At 41.7% G+C, this 25,319-nt stretch overlaps 1 protein-coding gene across 1 annotated transcript; it reads left to right on the top strand.

Annotated features, from left to right (window-relative positions):
• Window positions 1-304: 304 nt before the first annotated feature.
• Window positions 305-1,246, top strand: LOC147895663 (uncharacterized). The gene has a single exon (XM_087382805.1). It carries the CDS (start codon window positions 305-307, stop codon window positions 1,244-1,246), a length of 942 nt encoding a protein of 313 aa, XP_087238931.1.
• The last annotated feature ends 24,073 nt before the right edge of the window (window positions 1,247-25,319 follow it).

Raw genomic sequence — 25,319 nt, 5'->3', positions numbered from 1 at the left:
TCGCTACCGTATGCCCACGACTGAGTAGTTCCCATGACATTCCCATTAAACTAGGTGTCAAAAGTCCATAATCCCCTCCTTTCGTTTTTGAACATAGGCTCTATAGCTGCTGGACTGGCATTTTTGCTACGTTTTGTCTACACTCTTTTTAGATGCTCTATTTGAAAATAGAGCGACAGGAGACTCCGCTTTTGCGTTGTTTTGGGTGCCCTATTTGGGGTGACAAGGCGGCCGCTTAAAGCAGAGCAGGAGGAGACTCCTCACGTGCTTTCCCACCAGCTGCCTGCTTTATGGTTGACGAACCATGGACGGATCACGGAGCGCAGAACTCTTCAACCGCGTTTCTCGCCTTGTGGGCAGCATCTACTTCGTTCCAAATCCTCTTGTCCTCCGCCAGTCGTCTTCCACCTCCGAATCGACCTGCATGTCGCGCGCTATTAACATCGGCTTTGCCTGTCTCGTCGGTCAATCGGGAGAGTCCCTTGTTCCAGCCTCCGTCATATCCAAGGCCAACTCCCCCGGCAGCATCTTGGTTGATTATCCCAGGTACAGCGATTGGGACTCACTCACGTTTTTGGCTGAAGTTGCGTTAATCTTCAAGCAGGGTTGCGAGGTTTGCATCGTCAAGCCAGTTAGGAACCTCCGGACCCGCTGCGTCCACTTCTGCAGCGACGTCGAAGACCTAAATCAAGGTGATTCTGTTTTCTGCTTCAAGTATCCGGATCTGCCTTACATACACCGTGCCAAATCACCTGTGATGATCGAAGGTGTGCTCTCCCTACCTCCCCACTCCTCCTATGGCCTGATAGCCTCGTTTGGGATCTCCATCACAGGCGGTATAGTGACAAACATGGCCGGAGAAATTGTGGGCATCCACTCGTGCAATTTTAACGTAGAGGAAGGTGATCAAGTGCTCGCTGTGGAATCACGCCGTGCGGGAATGCCGGTAGTGATCAAAGACACAGCCGATCGGGGACGTCCAACGGTGAGCAGAAGAAGCTTCCCGGGGATGCCACAGGTGCTATTGAAGAGGGTGCAGGACTTGTTTGTTCAAACAGAAGGGCGATCGAGGAAGCAAAAAGCTGAACAGGCAAGGGTGTACCCGCTGAGCCGCAGGCTGCTGTTTCCACACACGGAAAGGGCTGTGGTACTGGCTTTGGTAGCCCCCAAGCCATGCCATATACTTAAAGTTCTAATTGCTTTTAATGGGCTCGCCAACGGAGAAGATTCAGAGGAGTGTAAGTAGAGGATTGCCTCTCCTTTTTGGCTTGCCCTCGTAGGGGAAGGTCGTAGTAACGAATCCATTCCTACGAATTGAAATGGCGTAGTTGTTTTATTTAATTACCATTTTACTGTGTGCCATCGGGCCATTGGCCAAGTGTGCTGTGAACTGCTATTATGAATTGCAGTTTCTGCTGCATGGGGTAGTTAACTGACAGTCCATATTCGTCAAGACCGCTTTAGAGTCCACGCACATCAATTTAATTTGAGAGAGACCCTTACATATCTTCAAAAGGACCAGTTGAGATCGAAGGTTACCACTCGATGCCTGCCTGCTGCTGCATGAATTCAGCCTCTGCTTGATTGCATGTTTCTGAACTATTTGTGTTGAGCAAGTATTCTAAAGACATGCTCTTCAAGTTCCGCAATGCTACATGTCAGCTTATAGATGGACTTTGGTGCAGAAATAGAGTATAGTTTGCTTATCATTACATCAGCTCCCCTTGAGTTTGGTATCCAAAGAGTGGTATTTAACCTTATGCTCACTCAAAGTCTACATGCCTATAAGTGATTTCATAGTTTTTCCTCCCTCAAACTTTATTAAGAAACCTATGTCACTTATCTTGCTTGCGAATTAAATTCGTTCACTCCTAGGAAAGGCATACAAATACGAAAGTGATGGGAAGCTACTAAAATTCAAGTCGTAAAACTCAGGTTGTACACAATTATATATTGGAATCTTTAGTTTGTGAGTCTACTTGACCCTTCAATCAAGGTGGCATAAAATTCAATTTCCACCTCATAATCTATTTCTTAATCTTCATTTAGTCGCATATATCATGCAAGAACATGATGCTCGATCCGAAAACCAATGCAGACAATGGGAGCATACATTGATAATTGTTATACCAATCATGGGATACTAAGGACCTATTCCCACCTCATCCTTATGCTAAAGTAAACTCATTAAACCCATTTAATTAAAGTTAAAATAAAAACTGATTTCAACTACTATTTGTAGTTACTTTAAGTTTAAAGTAAACTCATTAAACCCATGGCATGCTCAAATCGCATTTTTTAATCAATTTGAGTGACTCATAAATGACTATATTTGGACTTTGGATGCGAAAGTTATGTCACTTTTAAAAGTGTTGTCTAAGGTAATTTTGCCAGTGAAACTACCTTGGAAGGCCTATTTCAAAGGTGTTTAGGTGGTGAAACTACCTTGAATGGATGAGGTTTCTTTGAAGAAACCCTTTCATGAACACCTCCTATTAAGTAAAAGTTGCAACAAGAATCATAAGGATATTTTCATAGAGAAATCTACTTTACATGTGGGTTTCTTCAAAATCCATCCCATTATATTATTCACCATAACCAAAGGTTATTGCCTAAAATACTTTGCAAATTTCTAAGTGAAACTATGTTTTCTTTTGTTGCATTTTTGCCACATGTTTACAATGCGACTCTTCCATGCAAGTCATGTGAGCTAGAAACCACCATTTGCAAGTAGCGACCATCCAACATTAGACAACACACCAAGCTAGATGGTGTAGGTATAGCTATTCACAAAACTAAATGTAGCCCCAGATGCTTTTGTTCATCCAAACGCTAGAACACACTTGAGAAAAGCTCCCAATGTTGTATGCTGCCCATGCTAATTTAGCAAGGAAATCAGGGACCTGCACGTCAACTGGTAGGACCTAAGGCCTGATGAAATTGAGAACTCCTTCTTTTGCTTGTGATGTATACTCTCTACCAAGAATCAAGCAATGGTAGGAACCTCAAACGGTGCATGTGCAAGACACACAATAGCCAAACCACTGGAATTACATGAACGATAGAACTTTTTTGTAATCTCTTTCTATGGTCTGGTTTCAAAAAAAAAAGTATGTAAAAACAATAAGAGACACCAGAGATATCTAATCAAACGAGGATACTCACAGGAGGAGAGTGCAAAGACGATAAAAAGTAAGTAGGAGAGCATCAGCTTCCTCTTATCTAGGTATGCTATGGTGGCATAGAGAGGTGACTTGATTTGACACAATTCCCTCGTGCATCTTATCAGCTAATTAAAGTGTTTTCTAGTCAAGTTTAAAATGGAGACATCCAAAGTCATTGGCTGACCATATCGGCTTGATCCTCCCTTTAAGCGTACTCACTAAGAATAGCTAGTGTGATTTAGCACACAATGTCCATAAAGTATCTAGAGCTCAGGGATTGGAGTGTGTTCAACAGATCATCCATGAGCCAATCAATCCCTTACTGCTATAAGAGAGTTTTGCATACCCAGAGCAATGATCATCACCTCAGCTCTAAATCGTTTCTTGGATCTTTAGTTCACAAATTCATATAGCTTTGAATTCCTTTGATGAAACAAGCGTCATGCTATTCGATGAGCCATATGAAAAACTTATAAGAGAGTTTTGCATACCCAGAGCAATGATCATCACCTCAGCTATAAATCGTTTCTTGGATCTTTAGTTCACAAATTCATATAGCTTTGAATTCCTTTGATGAAACAAGCGTCATGCTATTCGATGAGCCATATGAAAAACTTGGCGTCTCTTGGAGCTCCAACAACAGTAGCTTCCTTGTTTGGAACCCCCCAGACTTTTGTGAATCGGCTAATTGGTTGGGCTTGGATGCTGTAGTGAGGAACTGCAGAGATGACCCATCAAGGTTATACTTTGGTTGTTGAGAATTAGATGCTTATATGAACCTCAAAACTTCCTTTTCCTATGCAACAGCTTCAGAGGGCTTTTGTAGATCTTGTCATTGCTGCAAACCTTATCAGAGTGGAGGGATCACCAGACTTCGCTACCTTAGCATCTCTTTGAGGCCTCTTCAGCAATTCTCTATCCTAGAGTCAATAGTATCTGCCTTGGTTCCTATGTATGAATTTAGGGGCTATTTGCCTTGGTGTGTTAAGAGTGAGGATGGTCTACTATCTTAGGACTATCTCCTTAGGTAACAACTTTTCATCAAGATTATGGACACTTATATATTATTGGTGTCGACATTGAAAAGTGTGCCCATTCTTGAAGAAAGATGCCTTTGGTAATCATGTGTTAAAGAACAATAGGGTCATGTGATTTGCAAGATACCACCCCAGTCATTAGCTCGAAGGGTTCTTCTACAATGTGCTTATGCAAAAAATGAGCTTCTGAAATGAGGGCGATGGCCTCATATCCGAAAATAACCCTACAAAATTATACTTTGTGGAATGCCAAATACATGGCCTTGTGCTAAATAATGAGGACCTCAAAATGTACGTGACAGAGTACAAACAACAAAATATGCTTATAACCAATCATACAGACCAACTCATCAATATGAATTTACATAAAGTCACATTCATCCGAGAAAATCTGCTGGAGACACCACTTGTTGACCAACAAGCTACTAACAATCAAACAAGACTAAAAATGCTACAAATCTTGCAAGAGTTTTAGATGTACTTTGTGGAATGCCAAATACGTGCCCTTGTGCTGAATAATGAGGACCTCAAAATGTACATGATAGAGTATAAACAATGAAACCTGCTTACAACCAATCATACAAACAAACTCATCAATATGAATTTACACAAAGTTACATATTTCTTCTTGTTTTCTTGCCTTTGCATCCTCGTATCTTGTCACCCATCTTTTCATCACATCACTATTAAGCACGCAAAAGAGGTTGATACTATTATGCAACTCTGTGTCTATTACTTTGTTGCGTCCTTTCCCTTGAGGCACAATAGAGGTCATCCTTAGGTCTTCATCATCTCTCCATATTCGTGGGAGAGAGCTATCCACATCAACAAGAAACTCAGAAATATATACAAGTGACTCTTGTACCAACCAACCCTCGGCCATGCTACCTTCGGGTCTTGCATTTTGTCTCACGAAGCCCTTCAAGGTCTTCATGAAGCACTCGAGGAAGAACAACCATCGTGCATGTATAGTACCGCATATAGCAATCTCATCCACCAAATGTAGTATGAGATGTAGTTGGCTTGTGAGAATAGAACGTGGAAATGTCTCCTCCACTAAACAAACCGCCTCCACTGACATAACTCGAGCATTCTCAAGCGTGGTGGGATCTATTTCCTTTGAGCTCACATACCTCACAAGCTCGCCCATCTTGTAAATACAATCTTTCACGTCCTTCAATGCACTACGTGAAATGCTAGTAGGTAGCATGAACTGAACCTGCGAGGAGGTGGTTGATTAGTTGCTTATAGCTATTCACTCACAAATTTGAAAGGAAAAAGATATTATGCATATAAAATACTTACTTGGAGCATCTTGTGCCAATCATGAGATTTCAAGCCATATAATTGCTCTACACCTCTTTTCTTGCTCTTTGTAAAGGCTCCCTTCAAACACCTGCACCCACACTTACTTCTAAGCTTAAAGGAGAGGAGGACGAACAAGGAGAAGAAGCAACTTTGAAAAAGAAAGAAGAACCTTCCATACCTCTATCCAAGTAAGTCTTTTTGCAGTTGATCTTGTTTGGAAGTTTGCTCTCTCCAGTTTTGTACTTTCTCATATCCAAGAAGCACATGATCTGGGTATCAGTGTCACGTTTTTGTGTCGGGCGCAATGTCCTTTTCTACTTTTTAGAAATCTCGTCTGTCAAAGCGTGCCTATAGGTGCGTCTCAGGGTGCATCTAAAAGCGCGTCTACAGGCGCATCTAACCGCGCGTCTGGCTTGTTGCAGACACAGACAGATGCATCTATAGACACTCTGTTAGACGCTCTGTTAGACGCTCTGTTAGATGCCCTATTAGATGCTATGTTAGACGAGTAGTTAGACGCTCTGTTAGATGCGTCTATAGATGCACAAATCAAGCGCATCTATAGACGCGCTCTGACAGTAAGCCAATCTTTTCTTCCCCTTTCTTCTTAGCTCATCAGTAATAGATTGTTTTCCTTTTTTCTAGTTCAACATGTGGCCAGGAAGCGCTTCTAGCTCACCTGATCCCCGGGAATCTATTTGGAAGGACTTATATAACCTTTTAGGGCACCCTCTTAGTCCTACGGAGTTATACGGGTATATGACGGGTACTCTGAACACTCCCCAGGAGTCGGCACTACAGACTCCCAGCCACCCTACACCACCTAAGATCACCCCAGCGGAGTCAGCACAGCCGTCTTATGCCCCTTCCACCGTACCGTCTTATGCCCCTTCCCCCATGCCATCCTATGTCCCTTCTGCCATCCCGTCTTATGCCCCTTCCCCCATGCCCTCAGGAGGTCCTTCTGTCTCGGTGAGCCGTCGACGTACTCCTGTGTTGTCAAGACTCGGTTCTCCAGCTACGAGTGGTCAGCATAGTCCCGTGCAGTCCTCAGCTACGAGTGGCCAGTGTACGAGCTCGACACGACAGGGTAGCAGGCGTAGTAGCAGGGAGAACGGTGGGGGATGCATGGCACAGTGCTTTGGGCCATGTGGTGGTGAGGAGGAGGATGATTGAGATGATTTAGACGTGCCTCTGGGTGATGGTACGATTTATTATGACATCACTCAAACAGGAGGCATCTTGATGGATGCGTGGGGGAAGGACATCATGGCCTTCATGCGCTCTGTAATTGCTAACAATTACAGAGATTGCTTTATCCACTACAAAGACCACCCAAAGAGGTTGGCTAATGAGACCCTTGCTACTGTTCGCTCTAGATATCCTAACCCCCCCAATCGCCAGTTCACAGATAAATCAGGGAAGTCAAATATTGTTACGATACTTAGCAATAAAAGATCTTCGCTTAAGAGGCAGGCACTAGCGGAGCTTGCCAGAACCACCAAGGGGCCCGCCCCACACCACTCACAAGCGTGAGTGGAAGAAGGCAATGAAGTCAGCGAGGGAGGACCCCAGTCTGTAGCACGTGGAGGCACGGAGGATCCAGATAGAGGAATATGGAAGCGCGCATTTTGGAGCAGGGGGTGTTGAATCATGGGAGGCCCAATTTATAAGTATCGATCTCAAATTATATTGCTTATGTAGTTTATTAGGAAGTTGGTTGTTTCTTTGTACTAATCCCTCCGCAAAGTGTGTCGCGATCATGCAGCTTGAGATCGTGGGCAGATACCCTACTCTAGTGGAGATAGCCTACCACCGCCACCATCGCAGAGGAGATACATGGAGGCACTTCTATGATGACGGGTTGATTACTGAGGAGCAGTATACCCGAGCTACTGGAGCGGCCCCCCAGGTATTTGAAAGTAATTAAATAATGCCAAAATTATAAGTAAAGATTTGATTTTTCATACATTGATATATGTTGTCCCTTGTTCACAGGCCCATGCACAAGACGACGAGGAAGACGAGGAAGGAGGCGCAGAAGGGAGCGCAGAAGGCAGCGAGGATTAGTCGTAGAAGTAGTGCTAGCTACTCTTTTTTGTACTTAAAGCCACTGGCTTGGCTTCGTGCCTCTTGTATATAGACTCCTCTTATTTTTTGTACTTGAAGCCACATGACGTGGCTTAACTTCCTTATTTTTTTTACTTGAAGCCACATGACGTGGATTAGCTTCGTGCTATATGTATATACAAGCACTTTTTGAGCTTTCAATTTTATTGCGTTTTGGAGTTGTAATGTTTTATTTGGAATTGTAATTAAAATGCGGTTGACTGTAAGAATTGAAGTACACAATGTGGATATGGGATTCTTGTAACTATATAGCATACACAACATACACAATATTCTGTAAAATTTATTTTTTTTTTAAAAGCGCGTCTATCAGTGCATTTAAAAACGCGCTTATATTCGTGTTTGTCTGTTCGACTTGCGTCTATATATGCATCTATAAACGTGTTTATAAACGCATCTATTTATGCATCTAACTGTGCGTCTATACACACGTGTGTCTGATATATAGACGCACAATTAGACGTGGGTCTCCAGACGCGAAAATAGACGTGCAAATAGACGCGCCTGTAAGTTTTTAATTTAGTTTATGAAATGCGTCTGTGCACACGTCTATGGGTGCTTTGTCTTGTTGTGAAGTGTAAAGGTCGGTATATACCAACTTTGTGAAGCTTTCCTATACCAACCTTTAACAGAGAGTATTTTCCCTATACTGACCTTTAACAAAGAGTGCTTTTCCATGGTAAATTTTTTTCCTCTTCATACATATTTGATCCTTTGAAAGAATAAAATACAAGAGCATGTATATTAAGTTTGAGATAAAAAAGCTTATATATTCATGTCCAAGTTTGAGATGAAAAAAATCAATCAAGAGCATTTACATCAATGGCTTCATCCTGAGCCAAGTCCTATGCACCAAACAAGTCTATCTCCAACTCTATGCGGAGTTGATCTCCTATATCATTATCATACTTTGGCATCGTACGTTCACCTAAGACTTGATCTTGTAATTTCCCTTCTCCAATAAAGTCGGGTGATTCTTGATCGTCATCTTCTAATTCCTCGATATCATGATCTCCATCTTCCTCCTATTATGTGCATCTTCTTCTTGGCTCATATTGTGATATTCATCTACTTCACAAGATCCATCTGGATCAATTGGTCGATCCGACATTGGTAGTGACATCTCCATATCCACATCTCTGTCTTCAAAAATCTGTTTACTTCGTGGTGCAACTTGGATCACGTACCACCATCTTGGATCAGAACGATCCAAATGAAAAACCACCTCTATTAAAGATGGGTTTCAAATGCCATCAATTATATGAATTTATGCTTTAGTAGATATGAACATGTACCAATTGATCTTTAAAAATGAAAGCATTCAATTAATTAAATCATTAGTACGCACCTGCTCACAATGCTTGGGAAGAACAAAAGTATCACTTTCATCAGTCCAAAGTTTACAGTCCAGATTTTGGTGGAGTCTACCACAAAGAAACCACTATTGTCTTTCCTCACTATAGCATGGGGACTGTTGTAAATAGTTCTAAACCATTTTACATCAAGAGTGAGATTACTAAATCGTCTAAAATCAATTTCATAGATTTTGCATATGGTACCACAATAATCCAACTGTGAGGAGAGAAGATTGGTATCCAAAGCACTTGCTCGGCTATCTTGTGTGAAGTTAGCCATGACTCCACAATCATATCTTACTCTCTTTGAATCAATGCGTTCCACGTGAAAATGTCATCCATATGACCATAATGCACTGTATATTTTGTACTGCAAAAAATTATCATTGAAACAATGAGGATGCATATATTTTATAGTGTATACATCAAGAGATAAGAAACTTACATGCATCATACATCTAAATGAAAGCTCTCACTCGTGCTCTTTTATTGTCTCTCATCGTGGCCGGCTTTACGTAGAGCCCTTTATGTAGAGCCATTTGTAGCCAATGAAGTGACGTGTCTTTGGGGAGAAGGGAAAGTTCCCATGGATATGGTTGCACTCACCTTTGCTTGCCTGCTTCATATCTCTCAATCCACTTCTGCATCTCCTTGCTATTGAGGATACAAAACTTATTGAATTTCTCCATTTTCTCTTCACTCATCTTTCTCTCAATCCCTTTTCCTTGGGGAACCTCACCAATAATGCGATCATCATCCTTATTATGCCAAGCTTGTGGCATATCAGGATCCATGGATGCAAGAAACTCTGTGATATATACTAATGACTCTTGCACAAACCATCCCTATGTCATGCTTTCTTCTGGTCTTGCTCTCTGCCTTACAAATCCCTTCAAAGTTTTCATAAACCTTTCGAGAAAATACATCCATTGATTATGAATGGTACCTGTAATGGCCACCTTGTCAACTATGTGCACAAGCAAATGTACTTGAGTTGTCATTCTGCTTGAGGGAAAGTGCTCCTCAAGCAAGCACACGGCTTCGATGGAGTTCACCCTAGCCTTCTCAATGCTCGATATGGAGAGCTCTTTTTGAGATATCCAACTATTTCATGTGTCCATGTAAGATTCATAATCTTTCTATAGATTATTCAACTTAGATTGAAGAAAATCTCGGGGGGGTCACTCATCATATGTAACCCTATCACGTGAGTTCAATAGAAGGATTTTTTTTATTTCTAAAATTTACAGAAATAAATATACATAAGGGAGTATTTAAAATAGTTTTGGAAAAAATTTACAGATTTGTTTAGAAAAGGGGTACATTTTATTAATGAAATTTTTTACAGATAAGGGACTTTAAATATAGGCCTTGAACGCACATGATATAGAGGGTTTATACATAGTGACCCCCCCGAGAAGAAAATGTAATCAATGCAAGTTGATAGTAAGTATACCTTACAATACCATTGATCTTGAATATAGAATTTCTAACATCTTCTTGTAAGCACCCTTTCACTATAATTGGGAGGATGAACTATCCAAGCAACAAAGAAGTCATGTCAATAATATAACATAATCATAATTACACTAATATAATGCATCACGATTATCGGTACACTAATCCTATAGCTTAGAATACCTGTAAGACCTTGTGCCAATCCTGGGACTTGAGCCCACTAAGCTTATTGCCCTTTGAAAATGCTCCTTTCAAGCAATGCATGTACCCCGCCAGTGTTGGAAAGAGGCAATGTCCAACTTCACCACTACCTCCTCTCTCTTACACATGATCTATGCTACTTTTGGGAGGACAACTTTATGACTATGCACTTGGAGCTACAAATGAGGCATCCTATCCATAGCTTGCAAGTCTTCTTGTAGTCCTCTCGAGTCTTTGTCACACCAACCAAGTGTGCCCAAATAGTAGCCCCCACATTCTTGAAGATATGCATTGGATCGAAGAGATGCACTACTACATACGGATCCTATTGCGACGTTTATGTACCGATGTTTAGCACCCGCTTAGCGTTAATCATTGGTATGAAAAGTGGGTTTTGTAAAGCGTCGCTATATAGCGACGCTTGCCAAAAGTCGCTATATAGCGACCTTTATAAACGTCGCTATATAGCGACTTTTAAGTATCACTATATAACGACACTGTACTATTTTATAGCGACGTTTTCCAGAGAGGTTTTTCTTTCCATATAGGACTTAAAAGTTAGTTTTTTCCAATGAAAATTTTTTTTTAATTTTCATACATGTTTGATCTCATAGAGAATAAAAAAATGAGAGCATGTACATCAAGCCTTTGAAGCTCATATATTCATGTCCAAGTTTAAGATGATAAAAATAATTAAGAGCATTTACATCAATTGTTTCATCTTGAGCCAAGTCTAAGGCGCCAAACAAGTCTATCTCTAACTCTATACCGAGTTGATCTCCTATATCATTATCGTACTCTAGCATCGTACATTCACCTAAAAGTATTTGATCATCTTCTTCAATAAAGTGTGGTGATTCTTAATGATCATTGTCTTCTTCCTCAATATCGTGATCTCCATCTTCCTCCCGTGCAATGTCATTATGCGCATCTTCCTCTTGGCTCATATGGTGATCTACATCTTCTTCACTAGATTCATCAATTGGATCCGGCATTGGTAGTGGCATCTCCATATCCACATCTCTATCTTCAAAAATTTGCTTACTTTTTGGTGCAACTTGGATCACATACCACCATCTTGGATCAGAATGATCCGGATGAAAAACCACCTATATTGAAGATGGGTGCCAAATGTCGTCAATTATATATATGAAATTATGCTCAAGTACATGTATCAATGGATCTTTAAAAACGAAAGCTTCGATTAATTAAATCATTAGTATGCGCCTGCTCATAGTGCTCGGGAAGAACAAAAGTATCACTTTCATCGGTCCAATGTTTGATGGAGTCTATTGCAAAGAAACTGCTACTATCTTTTCTCACTGTCGCATGGGGACCGTTGTAAATAGTTCAAAACCATTTTACATCAAGAATGAAAATACTAAATCATCTAAAATCAACTTCATAGATGTCGAGTATGGTTCCACAATAATCCAACTCTGAGGAGAGAAGATTGGTATCTGAAGCACTTGCTCGGCTATCCTGTGTGTTAGCCATGACTCCACAATTATACTTGACTCTCTTTGAATCGATGCATTCCATGTGAAAATGTCATCCATATGACCATAATGCACTATACTTTTTGTACTGTAAAAGAGCATCATTAAAAGAATGAAGATGCATCTATTTTATAGCGTATATTGCCACAAATAACTACTTAATTATGTCAAGAGGTAAGAAACTTACATGCACCATACATCCAGATGATAACTCTCGCTCGCACTCGTTTATTGTCTCTCCATCACGTTTGGCTTTACATGTAGCCAGTTGTAGCCAATCAAGTGACATATGAGTAGGGAGAAGAGCCAGATCCTGTGGATATGGTTGTGATCGCCTGTACATTACTCTGAATCTCGTCCTTGCATTTATTCTTTCTGCTTTGGACACTTCATATCTCTCAATCCACTTCTGCATCTCAGGGCTATTGAGGATACAAAACTTATTGAATTTCTGCATTTGCTCTTCGCTCATCTTTCTTTCAATCCCTTTTCCTTGGGGAACCTCGCCAACAATGCGATCATCATCCTTGTTATGCCAAGTTTGCGGCATATCGAGATCCGTGGATGTAAGAAACTCTGTGATATATACTAATGACTCTTGCACAAGCCATCCCTCTGCCATGCTTGCTTCTGGTCTTGCTCTTTGTCTTACAAATCCCTTTAAAGTTTTCATAAACCGCTCGAGAAGAAACATCCATCGACTATGAACGGTACCTGCTATCGCCACCTCATCAACTATGTGCACAAGTAAGTGGACTTGAGTTGTCATAATGCTCGAGGGAAAGTTCTTCTCAAGCAAGCATACGGCTTCGATGGATTCCACCCTAGCCTTCTCGATGCTCGATATGGAGATCTCTTTTTGAGATATACACCTATTTCACAACAAGACAAAGCACCCATAGATGCGCACACAGACGCATTTACTGAACTAAATAGAAAACTTACGGGTGTGTCTATTTGCACGTCTATTTTTGCGTTTGGAGACCCGTGTCTACCAGCGCGTCTATATAGCAGACACATGTGCGTATAGACGTGCATTTAGACGCTTAAATAGACGCTCTTATAAACACGTTTATAGATGCAAAAATAGATGCTTGTCGCACAGAGAGACGCGTATATAGACGCATTTATAGACGCACTAATAGACACGCTTCATTATTTTTTAAAAAAAATTTACAGAATGCTGTGTATGTTGTGTATGCTATATAGTTACAAGAATCCCATTTCCACATTGTGTAATTCAATTCTTACAGCCAACCGCATTTTAATTCAATTCCAAATAAAACATTACAACTCCAAGACGCAATACAATTGAAAGCTCAAAAAGTGCTTGTATGTACATATAGCACAAAGCTAAGCCACGTCATGTGGCTTCAAGTACAAAAAATAAGGAAGCTAAGCCATGTCATGTGGCTTCAAGTACAAAAAATAAGAGGAGTGTATATACAAGAGGCACGAAGCCAAGCGAGTGGCTTTAAGTACAAAAAAGAGTAGCTAGCACTACTTCTACAACTAATCTATGTTCTCTAAGTCCTCGCTCCCTTCCACGCTCCCTTCTACGCTCCCTTCTATGCCTCCTTCCTCGTCTTCCTCGTCGTCTTGTGCACGGGCCTGTAAACAAGGGACAACATATATCAATGTATGAAAAATCAAATCTTTACTTATAATTTTGGCATTATTTAATTACTTTCAAATACCTCGGGGGCTGCTCCAGTAGCTTAGGTATACTACTCCTCAGTAATCAACCCGTCATCATAGAAGTACCTCCATGTATCTCCTCTACCATGGTGGCAGTGGTAGGCTGTCTCCATAGGAGTAGGGTATCTGCCCATGATCTCAAGCTGCAAGATGACACAATTTGCGGAGGGATTAGTACAAAGAAACAACCTCCTAATAAACTACATAAGTAATATAATTTGAGATCGATACTTACAAATTGGGCCTCCCATGATTCAACACCCCCTGCTCCAAAATGTGCGCTTCCATATTCCTCCATCTGGATCCTTTGTGCCTCCACGTGCTACAGACTGGGGTCCTCCCTCGCTGATTTCATTGCTTTTTTCCACTCATGCTTGTGAGCAGTGTGGGGTGGGCCCCTTGGTGCTTGACCTCCCTCAAGCCTGGCAAGCTCCGCTAGTGCCTGCCTCTTATATGCGAAGATCTTTTATTGCCAAGTATCGTAACAATCTTTGACTTGGCCATTTATCTGTGAACTAGCGATTGGGGGGGTTAGGATACCTAGAGCAAACAACAACGAGAGTCTCATCAGCCAACCTCTTTGGCTAGTCTTTGAAGTGGATAAAGCAATCTCTATAATTGTTAGCAATTACAAAGTGCATGAAGGCCATGATGTCCTTCCCCCGCGCATCCATCAAGATGCCTCCTGTCTGAGTGATGTCATAAAATATCATACCATCACCTGGAGGCACGTCTAAATCATCTGAATCATCATCGTCTCCACCGCCACCCCTCCCAAAGCACTATGCCATGCATCCCCCACCGCTCTCCCTACTACTACGCCTGCTACCGTGTCGTGTCGAGCTCATACACTGGCCACTCATAGTTGGAGACTGCACGGGACTACACTGACCACTCGTAGCTGGAGAACCGAGTCTCGACTGCATAGGAGTACGTCGATGGCTCTGTGAGACAGAAGGACCTCCTGATGGCATGGGGGTAGGGGCATAAGACGGCATGGCAGAAGGGGCATAAGACGGCATGGGGGAAGGGGAAAAAGATGGCATGGGAGATGGCCTGCACTATGTAGCCGACTGGGCTGTGCTAACTCCGCTGGGGTGATCTCAGCTGGTGTGGGGTGGTTTGGAGTCTGTAGTGCCGACTCCTAGCGGGTGTTTAGAGTACCCGTCATATACCCATATAACTCCGCAGGACTAGGAGGGTGCCCTAAAAGGTTATATAAGTCCCTCCAAATAGAATCCCGGGGATCAGGTGAGCTGGAAGCGCTTCCTGGCCACATGTTGAACTGGTAAAAAGAAAAAAAATCTATTACTGATGAGATGGGAAGAAAGGGGAAGGGAAGAGAGAAATGGGTTACTGTCAGAGCGCATCTATAGACGCATCTGATTAGCGCATCTACTTTTGCATATAAGAGCGTGTCTATAGACGCGGCTGTCTGTGTCTACAAATAGGCTAGACGTGCGTTTAGACACGCTTGTAGATGCAGTTTTAGACACGCTCTGAGATGCATCTATAGACGCGCTCCGACAGATGGACTTTTCTAAAAAGTAGAAAAGGACATTGCGCCCGACACACAAACGTGACATTGATACCCATATCATGCATTTTTTGGATACGAGAAAGTACAAATCCAAAGAGAGTAAACTTCCAAAAAAGATCAACTGTAAAAAGACTTACCTTGGATAGAGGTATGGAAGGTTCTTCTCCTTTTTCAAAGTTGCAGCTTCTCCTCCTTGTTCGCCCTCCTCTCCTTTAAGCTTGAAAGTAAGTGTGGGTGCCTTCCTCTTGAGTGTAAGCTTGGAAGCAAGTGTGGATGCCTTCCTCTTAAGCATCGAAACTATGGATCAGCTAATAACGAAGCAAGCAAGCCACGCGAAGTATAAGTAATGTGAAGAAAAGCAAAGCGAGTGCGCTAAAAGCAGGTTTAAATGCGTGTCTATAGGCACATCTAATAGCGCGTCTATAGGCACGTCTAAATACATAGTGTATATGTGGTTGTAGATGCGATTTTAGATGCGCACCACAGAACAAACAGACATGCTTTTAGATGCGCCTTTAAACGCGCCACAGAGTTTAAAATTAAACATTTGAAGAAGAGCAAATTTTGGGTTGTTTGTTTGTAGGATGTCTTCATCTTCAACAAGTAGCTCCAGTGAGGATGAATCCCTCCGTATCCACCATCATGAAATGTGGTTGGAGCAAAAAATAAAATGTATGTGTGATCGATGTCGAGGAAACATGTATCGTGCATGCAAGATTACACTCAATCACATCTCAAAGTATGGAGAATGGGATGCGACTGTAAACATAGTAAGTGTTAAAGAGTTAAGGTTGATTGAGATACCTATGGGTGTTCATATGTTTGAGTTATGATCCCGATATGAGGTGGGATCTTCAGGACGGACTGTTACGGATGCATGGAGTGATGGTGATAGTAGCCCTCCACCATTACCTCATGAAGCCATGGAGGAGGAGGTGTTTGATGATATGGTGTGGGATTTATATGTCCATCAAGGGAGGGATGATAGCATGGAGCAGGATTATCTTTTTACTGCAACATCGACTCCACTGTTTGAGGGGTGCACATTCTCTGTTCTACGTGCCTCCCTTGAGTTACTAAACTTGCAAACCATCTATGGATGGAGCAATGCAAGTTTGAATGCATTACTCAAGTAAGCTTTAAAGTCTATTTTGCAAACATGGTGAATTATGCTAGTGGGTCAATTACTCGAATGCTTTTCCTCATTTATGGTCTTCACGTGCAGGATATTGTGTAAAATGCTTCCAAGGGAGAATAAATTACCGACCTCAAGAGATATGGCAAGGCAACATGTGACCTCTCTTGGAGGATTAGATTACAAGCGCATCCATGCATGTGTCAACGATTGCGTTTTGTTTCATGGACTACATAAGGATGCAAGAGAGTGTCCTACTTGTGGAGAGGCAAGATATAGAGCAGATCTCAAAACTTTGGACGTGCCTCGTAAGGTTCTGCGACATTTTCCCATGATCCCTCGCATCCAACATATGTTCAAGTGCAAATCTATTGCAGAGCTCATGTCATGGCATTCCTCCCATCGATCAACTGATGGCAAGTGGAGAACTCCTGCGGACTCTCCTGCGTGGAAGCATATTAAAGACACATGGCCAAGCTTCAAGGAAGAACCTGGGAGCTTGAGGCTTGGATTGGGTATGGATGGTGTGAACCCATTTGGTCTCAAAAGCACCTCTTACAGTGTATGGCCAGTGATATTGGTGAATTATAATCTTCCATCCTCTATGGCTATTAAGAAAGAACATGTTATGCTGTCCCTTCTAATTCTAGGGAAACATAAAGTCAAAAACCCTGATGTTTATTTGGAGCCATTGATTGATGAGCTAGAGAAACTTTGGAGAGGTATCGAGGTGCATGATGTGAGTAGGCCTCCCTCGTCATGAGACTTCAACTGCAAAGCAGTCTTGATGTGGATGATGCATGACTTCCCAGGCTATGGCGAGTGTTTAGGTAAGCATTGCACTTCTAATTATGAATAGGCAAAGGATGTGTCACCCTAAACCCACCTTCAACTCTTAATTGCTTCTATTGTTCAAGTCTCACTACATTGGGTTACCATGCATGTCCTGTTTGTGGTCCTTCACTAGTTGCCTCATGGGCAGAGGCATTGAATAAGGTCATCTATGAGAATCACCATCGATTTCTCCCACCTAATCATCCTAGATATGTTGCCCCTTGGAATGAAGTCCTCCCACAATCACTCACCACGGGAGATTGGATGAGAATTTGGGATGGTACCATGACTCCTCCACCACTTGGCATGAGCCGGTAAGGGTTTGTAACTATTGTGTGCTATATTGGCTGGAAATAAAGATTGCCTGCTAACACTTTATTTTGTTTAGATACTCCATCTTTTATCATTTACCATATTGGTCCCACCTCAAGATCAATCACCTACTTGATCCCATGCATATCTTCAAGAATGTGGCATTTACCATTTGGGAGCATTTGAATGGGACATGAGATTTCGTAGGCATAAGGGAGGATCTACGTACCACAAGGAGGATGCGTGAAGCTTGGCCACAAGAGAGACCAAATGGGCGTGTTTTTTTACCTCGTGCACCGTGGATGATCGACATGTGAAATAGCTTCCTCTCTCCTAGAAGCATACAACTTTCGAGCATCCTGCACGTGACATAAATGGATTGATTGCCATTTAATATATCTTCCTCGTTGCTGCACACATTTACTATGTTCAATGGCATTTTTTAATTCATCACATGTCTTATATTTTGACATCCTTTGCTTTGATGGTGTCCTGACATGGCAAAAATCTCTATGCCAAATTTTTTATTGTGAAATCATGCTCTCTGTCTCTGTCTTGTAAAGTTTTATTGACGGTTTCTAGGTTGACCTTCTTTGTCATTCCCAAAGGAAGATGTTGTTGACATTTGACACGTCCATCTAGCATTGTTTGTTGAAGATGCGGCTATGGTAATGCATGGTCTTCAAGAGCTTGCTTTAATGTTGCGGTTGCATTTATAGTGCTTCCATGGGATTTAAGCTTGTAGGTATTTCCATGAATTGTATGACCACTTTTTCTTTCACCTCTGCCTAGATGGTCTAGTATGTGCCATGTGATAGCCCAATTAACCATTGATATCCTCGATTTCAAATGGGTCTCCATGGGTTTCAATCTAGGTTTACAGTCTCTTGTGCTCAAATCTTTTGCTCAAATCTTGATCAGTGCCTTGATGAAGAAAGCATGAAAACTCTTGAAGAAGATAGTTATGTCTATTAGTCATTGTCTTACTCCAAATACCAAGGCATATGTCTGCATAATCATCTTTCCCAACTGTTCTAATGCAAAGTCTCTTGCAACAAACTCGCATAAGCATCCTTTCCATATTCTCCTCGAATAACATTACATGTCTCTTTGGTTCTGGAATTGATGCCATGATTCTTCGCCTCTTCACACTCACATACTTTATTTTTGTAAATAGTGTCTTGCATCTTCCAGTTGTAAGACCATCAAACCTCGAATCCATTTCCCTTGAATCTTCATCTCTATAATCAAATGCTGTGTGGGCTTGAGAATTATTTGATGCCTTATAATATCTTGGAAATGGCAATCTAGTAGACATGTTCATTGATGTCAATTTGTTGCCAATGTCTCTTGAATTTTGTGGTTGAACTCTTTCTCCTTCGTAACTCAAGATTCTCCCATCAATATTCTCTTGCATGCTAGCAATAATATTACGAACAACATGACAAGTCTCAGATTCTTTGCCCCCTTTGCCCTGCATTCGAGTGGTAACATCATGATCATTGTCACTAATATCATCAATTCATGTTATTGCATTGCTTATCCCATCGATCTTTGTGTGTATTTTTCTTTGTGATCCCATCTTATTACTCTCAATACAAGACAAGTCTTCTATATCAATAAGCATGTTTGAGTCACTTGCAACATAAGACAAGTCTTCTATACCTATGAGCCTGACACATGTCATTTGCAACACAGGACAAGTCTTCTATACCAGTGAGCTTGTTCGAGTCACTTGTTGCAACATAAGACAAGTCTTCTATATCAGTAGGCCTGTTCGAGTCTTCTATACCAGCGAGTATATTTGAGTCACTTGCAACACAAGAAACCTTTTCTGCATCAACATTTGTTACTATAATGTCCTTAATATCTATGATACTCTTGATTAATACTATAGCTTCTTATCAATTTGGATACCATTTGTGTTATAGTCCTTTTCTTCTGATAATATCCTGTTGTGTCTTCCATGACATTGAAGGAAACTGTCTTGGGCAAACTTGATTTCAAGAAAGCTAACCCCCATTTACAAGTACTATGAACTTGTAGATGAGACATAGTATTATGGATGTTTAGATTTGAAGTACTATCCATTGCATTTTGAATGACACCTACACTAGTCAACTTAATTATCTCCACTATACAGAGAAAAATCTGAGCATAGCCCTTAAAGTTGCCAATTGCTAAAACTTCTTCGGAGCAAGATAACATCTCTACTTTTTCCCCCTCAAAACAAGTTTTCTTGATATCTTGAAAATATGTCTTTGGAACAATTTCGTCTTGGTCCCAGAGCATTCTGTGTGCTTTCATATCAAATATGTCACATTGTAAGATATCTCCCAATGTTTCAAAGTCTCCATATGGATATTTTAAATGTACTTTAGGATTTACAACGTTGGTGATTATCACTACACATCTTCTCTCACCACAACGTTGGAAGTGACACACATTCATAGGATCAAGACTATGAATTTGTCCAAAAGCCACCACTTCATTCTTCTTATATAACACCATATCCATACCCTCTGTTTGGGTGAATACCTGTTTTATGTACAAAAATAAATTAGCAACTCAAAAAAAGACACAATAAATAATCATTGAGCTTATTATTACTTAATAGCTACCGCTCAAGAGGCCAATACTTCACAAGCACACGTCTTGGACCAATGGTCCAATACCACTAAAGACATTCCTCAATAGGCAAAGGTCACCTTGGAAATGAGAAAGCTTAAGGAGACATATACAACCATCTACCAACAATACAAAGAAAAAATGAATGAGATGCACTCCTAAAAGATAATCATCTCCAAGCTTGAACTCCAATTGCTAATGCACAACAATGAGGCATTGGAAGACAATACCAATGAAGCCCCACTACAATGCACAATGGTGGTGTACCAAGAGTTTGTGGTGGCTGCTCTATAAGTGGAAGATCACCTCAACGCACACGTGCTTATCCAATGGAAGCAACTCCAAATCAAAATCATATTTGCTCATCCAACAATCAAATGGGAGCGTTCCATAGGGACCAAAACCCTATGCATAATTTGCCAAGACTTGTCCAAAGATGAGAAAAATATCTCCTACCTGTCTACACAGGCCGGGTTTATAGCACTCAGGATAGATGCTTTCATCGCATATGTATGCCTCATGGGTAGTCCTCCCCTTAGGGTTATTGTAGGTTTGTTGCCATTGCTACAAAGGCCAAGGAACAACATAACCAACATCCCACCCATGCAACTGATGATCGCATCGCAGCAGCAAAAAGAAGTGTCGAAAGATGATAGGGCCTATCTCACATCCAACTTCCCATATCTAACCACTCTTTCTGCCAACCTCATAACCTCACTTACCCTTGCTGCTACCACCCTCCTAACCTTCCCTGAGCTCCATCCTAATATCTATTCCCTCTATCGTTTCTTTGCTCATGCCTCTCACCATTTTCAACTAACCCAATAGTCATAAACTTACGAGCCACTCACACCTAGCTTCTTCCCCTCCCTTGCTAATCCTACCCTTGAGGATTACCAAGCTACTCAAAACATTCACCCAGTTCTTCCCCCCCTCCCCTCTGCTCCCCCTTCTGCAACTAACACTCTTCCATATTTCTCCCCCATGTCCCTAGATTCCCTCCCTGCCTCATCATCACCTCCGACACTACTTGTGCTTCCACCAGTAGAAAATGACACAGTATTTGATTTTGAATATCAGGATCCGGATAATCCAATTCATACTCCCATTCCAAGTTCCAATGATGGGTATGATTTTAATGAGATACCACTTCCGAGTAACCCCATTTAAATTTTGGAGCAAATATCTTGATATGAAAACTCGAGGTGGATGGGCCCTGGACAACTTTCATACCAACCTTCGTCAGCGTCAAATTAGTGAAGGCTGGATAAGCAAGTTGGATCCACACTCTGATTGGCGCCATCCCAAGCTCTTTGACATAATCTTCTTGAACAAGTACCTACGTGCACCTCCATGTCCCAGAGCCCCATCCCGAATTCTATGCAATTCCATGATGTAAAAAATGGGAAGCCAACATACACACTTTGGATGAAGATCAAACCATTAATTGGCCAATGATCAAACCATACTCTAGTGTAGAATGGAATATCCAAGGCACAATGATCCAAGCACTTTAGCAGCATGAGCAAATAATGTGCCGCAACATTGATCGCTTCCTTCGCCTAAGTGCTATATTCTGTAAAACATTGGAATTCATTCTGGAGGTCCCATGTTACCTCGATACCCATTTGCCTCCACTCAGTTTCAATCCAAATGAATGGGTCGATGCTCAAATTAAAAGCCGACTCTATCAAAGAGTGATCTTCTTAGAAGCACGCCACATATCTCTGTTCGAACAAATGGTGGATACATGCTACCTTGAAACTAAGCAAAAATTATATGGTGCCAAGGCTTTATAGTAGGATCGCAAGTAGCACGACACAAGTTCCATAGCCACTAGACTAAAGGCATGGCAATCTAGGTGCATGCTCACAATAAGCCATAACCTGAGGATGGGTAATAAATTTGACTCGGGAGTATGTTGTCTCTATGCCAACATGGACTTAGGTAGAACAGAATGTGTGTAGAGTAGCGGCAAAGCTCCGCTTGTACTTACATAAAGCTAGAAATAATCCCTCTTAGAAATGCAACTTGCAAGTTCTACATGTAAGTTCTACATGTGAGTTCTACATGCGAGTCGTACGGCGAGTTCTACATGCAAGTTCTACATGCAACTCCTACATGCGAGTTCTACATGCAACTCCTACATATGAGTTCTACATGCTAGTTCTACATGCAACTCCTACGTGCAACTCCTACGTGCAAGTTCTACATGCAACTCCTACATGCAACTCCTGCATGCGAGTTCTACATGCAACTCCTACATGCGAGTTCTACCATGGAAGTTCTACATGCAATTCCTACATGAAACTTGCAACTCCTACATGCAACTTCTATATGCAAGTTCTACACATAGAGAGAGAATGTCTTACAATTCCTACATGTAGAGAGAGAAGCTCTCCAACTTGTATAAATACCCCATAAGGGAATGAAGCCCACACTCTCTAGGGCATTGTGTTGAGTTCTACTTTGGTATTCTAAGCAATTGTCTCAAGTGTCCATGCTTCCTTTCACTCCACGTCCAAAAGTATGTCCTAACCTTACAACTCCTCCTCCCCTCTCCTCCAACCCTGCAACCCATCCTCTCCCTCTCCAACCTTGCAACCCATCCTCTCCCCCTCCTCCTCCCTCCTCCTCCTCCCTTCTCCTCCTCCCCCTCCCTCCTTTCTTCTCCTCCTCCCTCTTCCTCCTCCTCCTCTCCCTCCTCCTCCCTCCTCCCTCCTCCTCCCTCCTCCTCCTCCTCCTTCCTCCTCCTTCTCCTTCCTCCTTCTTCCTCCTCCTCCTCCTCCTCCTCCTCCCTCCTCTCTCTTCTTTCCCCCATGCACTTACACCTTCTTCCTCTTCCACTCCTATGCTCTCCCTAAACCCTTAACCTCCATGATCTACAAGGGAGATGAGTTCTCCACCATGCACTTTACCCTTAACCTTGGAACCTCTTCTAAACTCTGGAACCTCTCTCTAAACCTTGGAACCTCTCTCTAAACCTTGGACCTCCTTCTAACCCTAGAACCTCTTCTAAACCTTGGAACCCCCTTTTAAACCCTGGAACCTCCTTCTAACTTTTCAACTCCTCCTAAACCCTGCAACCCCCAATGAAGATGAAAGCCTTCATTACCTCAACCATGATGATACAGATTTCTTTTACGCATGCATGCACTATGTTTGCTTACCACACTTAAGCCTACATCTCTCACCAAAACACAACTCGAGGTTTTAAGCTACATGTATACTACAAACAATAACCCTGATATATCTGTAGGTGACAAAAAGCCTCGGAACCCTACATACTAAGAATACCCTGCTCTTCCCCCGTGGAAGCCGTGGGAAAGAGCCAACAGCTACGCACCGGTCCACCAATGACAGTTTGAGGATCACTATAGATTGTGCTACTTGAAAGCACATAGAAAACATGTACCCAGACTTTGAGAGGGAGCCATGCAATTTACATCTCAAGCATGCAATGGATGGTGTGAACCCTTTCAGATTACGCTCTACATCTTGGTTGACATGGCCCATAGTCTTAGTAGACTATAATATCCTGCCATGGCTAAAAATAGAGAAGGGACACTCATGCTTGCCCTACTTGCACCGGGGAAGTACAAGGCCAAGAATATGGACATGTGCATGGCACCTTTGATCAAGGAGCTGCAGACCCTATGGAGGGGCATACGTGTCTTTGATATTTCTAGAGCCTCGAGGTGGAAATTTTGATGTGGGCCATGCATGACTATCCAGGATATGGGGAGTGCGCAGGTATGTGCTTGTGCATGCCTATTGATACCTTTATGCTTTATTGTGGTGTGATCTATTCATGTCTAATGACCTATTTGTGCATGCATAGATGTAGTACTTAAAACACAAGGGTACCATGCTTGTCCTATTTGTGTCCCTAGTTTGAATGCACAACACGCCAAACATATGAGGAAGATGGTTTATGAAGGTCATGCTCAATATCTTCCGCTTGATCATCATGCATGTGAAGGTCAACTTGACCCACCACTGGTTTGTTTTGGAAGGCAAGTGATTAGATTTGAGATTTGAGAGCTAACAATGAGGAGCTTCCTCTTGGTATGGAATGGCTATCTATCTTTCATGAGCTTTCATATTGGGGTGAGTTATGCACTACAAGGCATAGGTCCTTTTCTGACAAAAATACCGACCTTTTTTACACTAAAAAATTTTTTTTTTATAGGCACAAAGGTCGATATTTACGTCACTATAAGCATCGAAAAAGAACAGTCGCTATATAGCAATACTAATAAACGTCACTATATAAACTTCTTGGGACTAAATAGGGCCACAGCAAGTCCTATTTTTCCCCACTAATGTTTTTTATTTAGTAATTACAAAAGAATGTTTTTTGTTACAAAATTTTCCTTGTGGAAAGTGTGATACAAAATCGCTCAAATGAACCGAGTGACAGAGGCATATACATGTCGAAGATATACAACATTGTTCGTTACAAAATTACCCTTTCAAAAAGAGTGATACAAAATGCTCAAACGAGCCGATATACAAAAGCATATACATGGCGAAGTATATGTAAACTACTACTACTACTACTACTCATCCGAATCATCATCCTCGTCTTCATCCTCGTTGCGCTGGCTTGATCCCTAGCCCTCGTGAGCTGTGCATGGTCCCTAGCCCTCGTGAGTTGCGCCTGAGATCCCTAGCCCTCGTCGAAGCCGTGTAAGCCAAATCCCTCATCATCACCGCTCACCTTTGCTGATGGGACGTTCGAGCTTTGATTTTAAGAGTGAAACCATATTAATTGGAAATTAAGTTGAAACTTAAAGAATAAAATAATTTAAAAAGTGAGATTACAAGTAGGAGTAAACTTATACCATGTGAGCAGCCACCTTAGCCCAATCGATCATTGCTCCCAGTGCCTCCTGCTCATAAACCGCATCTTTCTTCCTATGCAAAATGCACATCTCGTCTCTGTGTCTGTGAGAAGGAAGAAGAGAAAGAAAAGGGAAAAAGAGATTGAAAGAGGGAAAAAGAACCAAATATGCAT

This window comes from Dipteris shenzhenensis, chromosome 12 (assembly GCF_047967505.1).
Source record: "Dipteris shenzhenensis isolate YYH24624 ecotype China chromosome 12, Dip_SZ_1.0, whole genome shotgun sequence".
NCBI lineage: Eukaryota > Viridiplantae > Streptophyta > Polypodiopsida > Gleicheniales > Dipteridaceae > Dipteris > Dipteris shenzhenensis.
This window is presented reverse-complemented; position numbering and strand designations above follow the sequence as displayed.

Coding starts and splice junctions, on each gene's coding strand:
- LOC147895663 (XM_087382805.1), top strand. CDS start 305: ATGGACGGATCACGGAGCGCAGAACTCTTCAACCGCGTTTCTCGCCTT.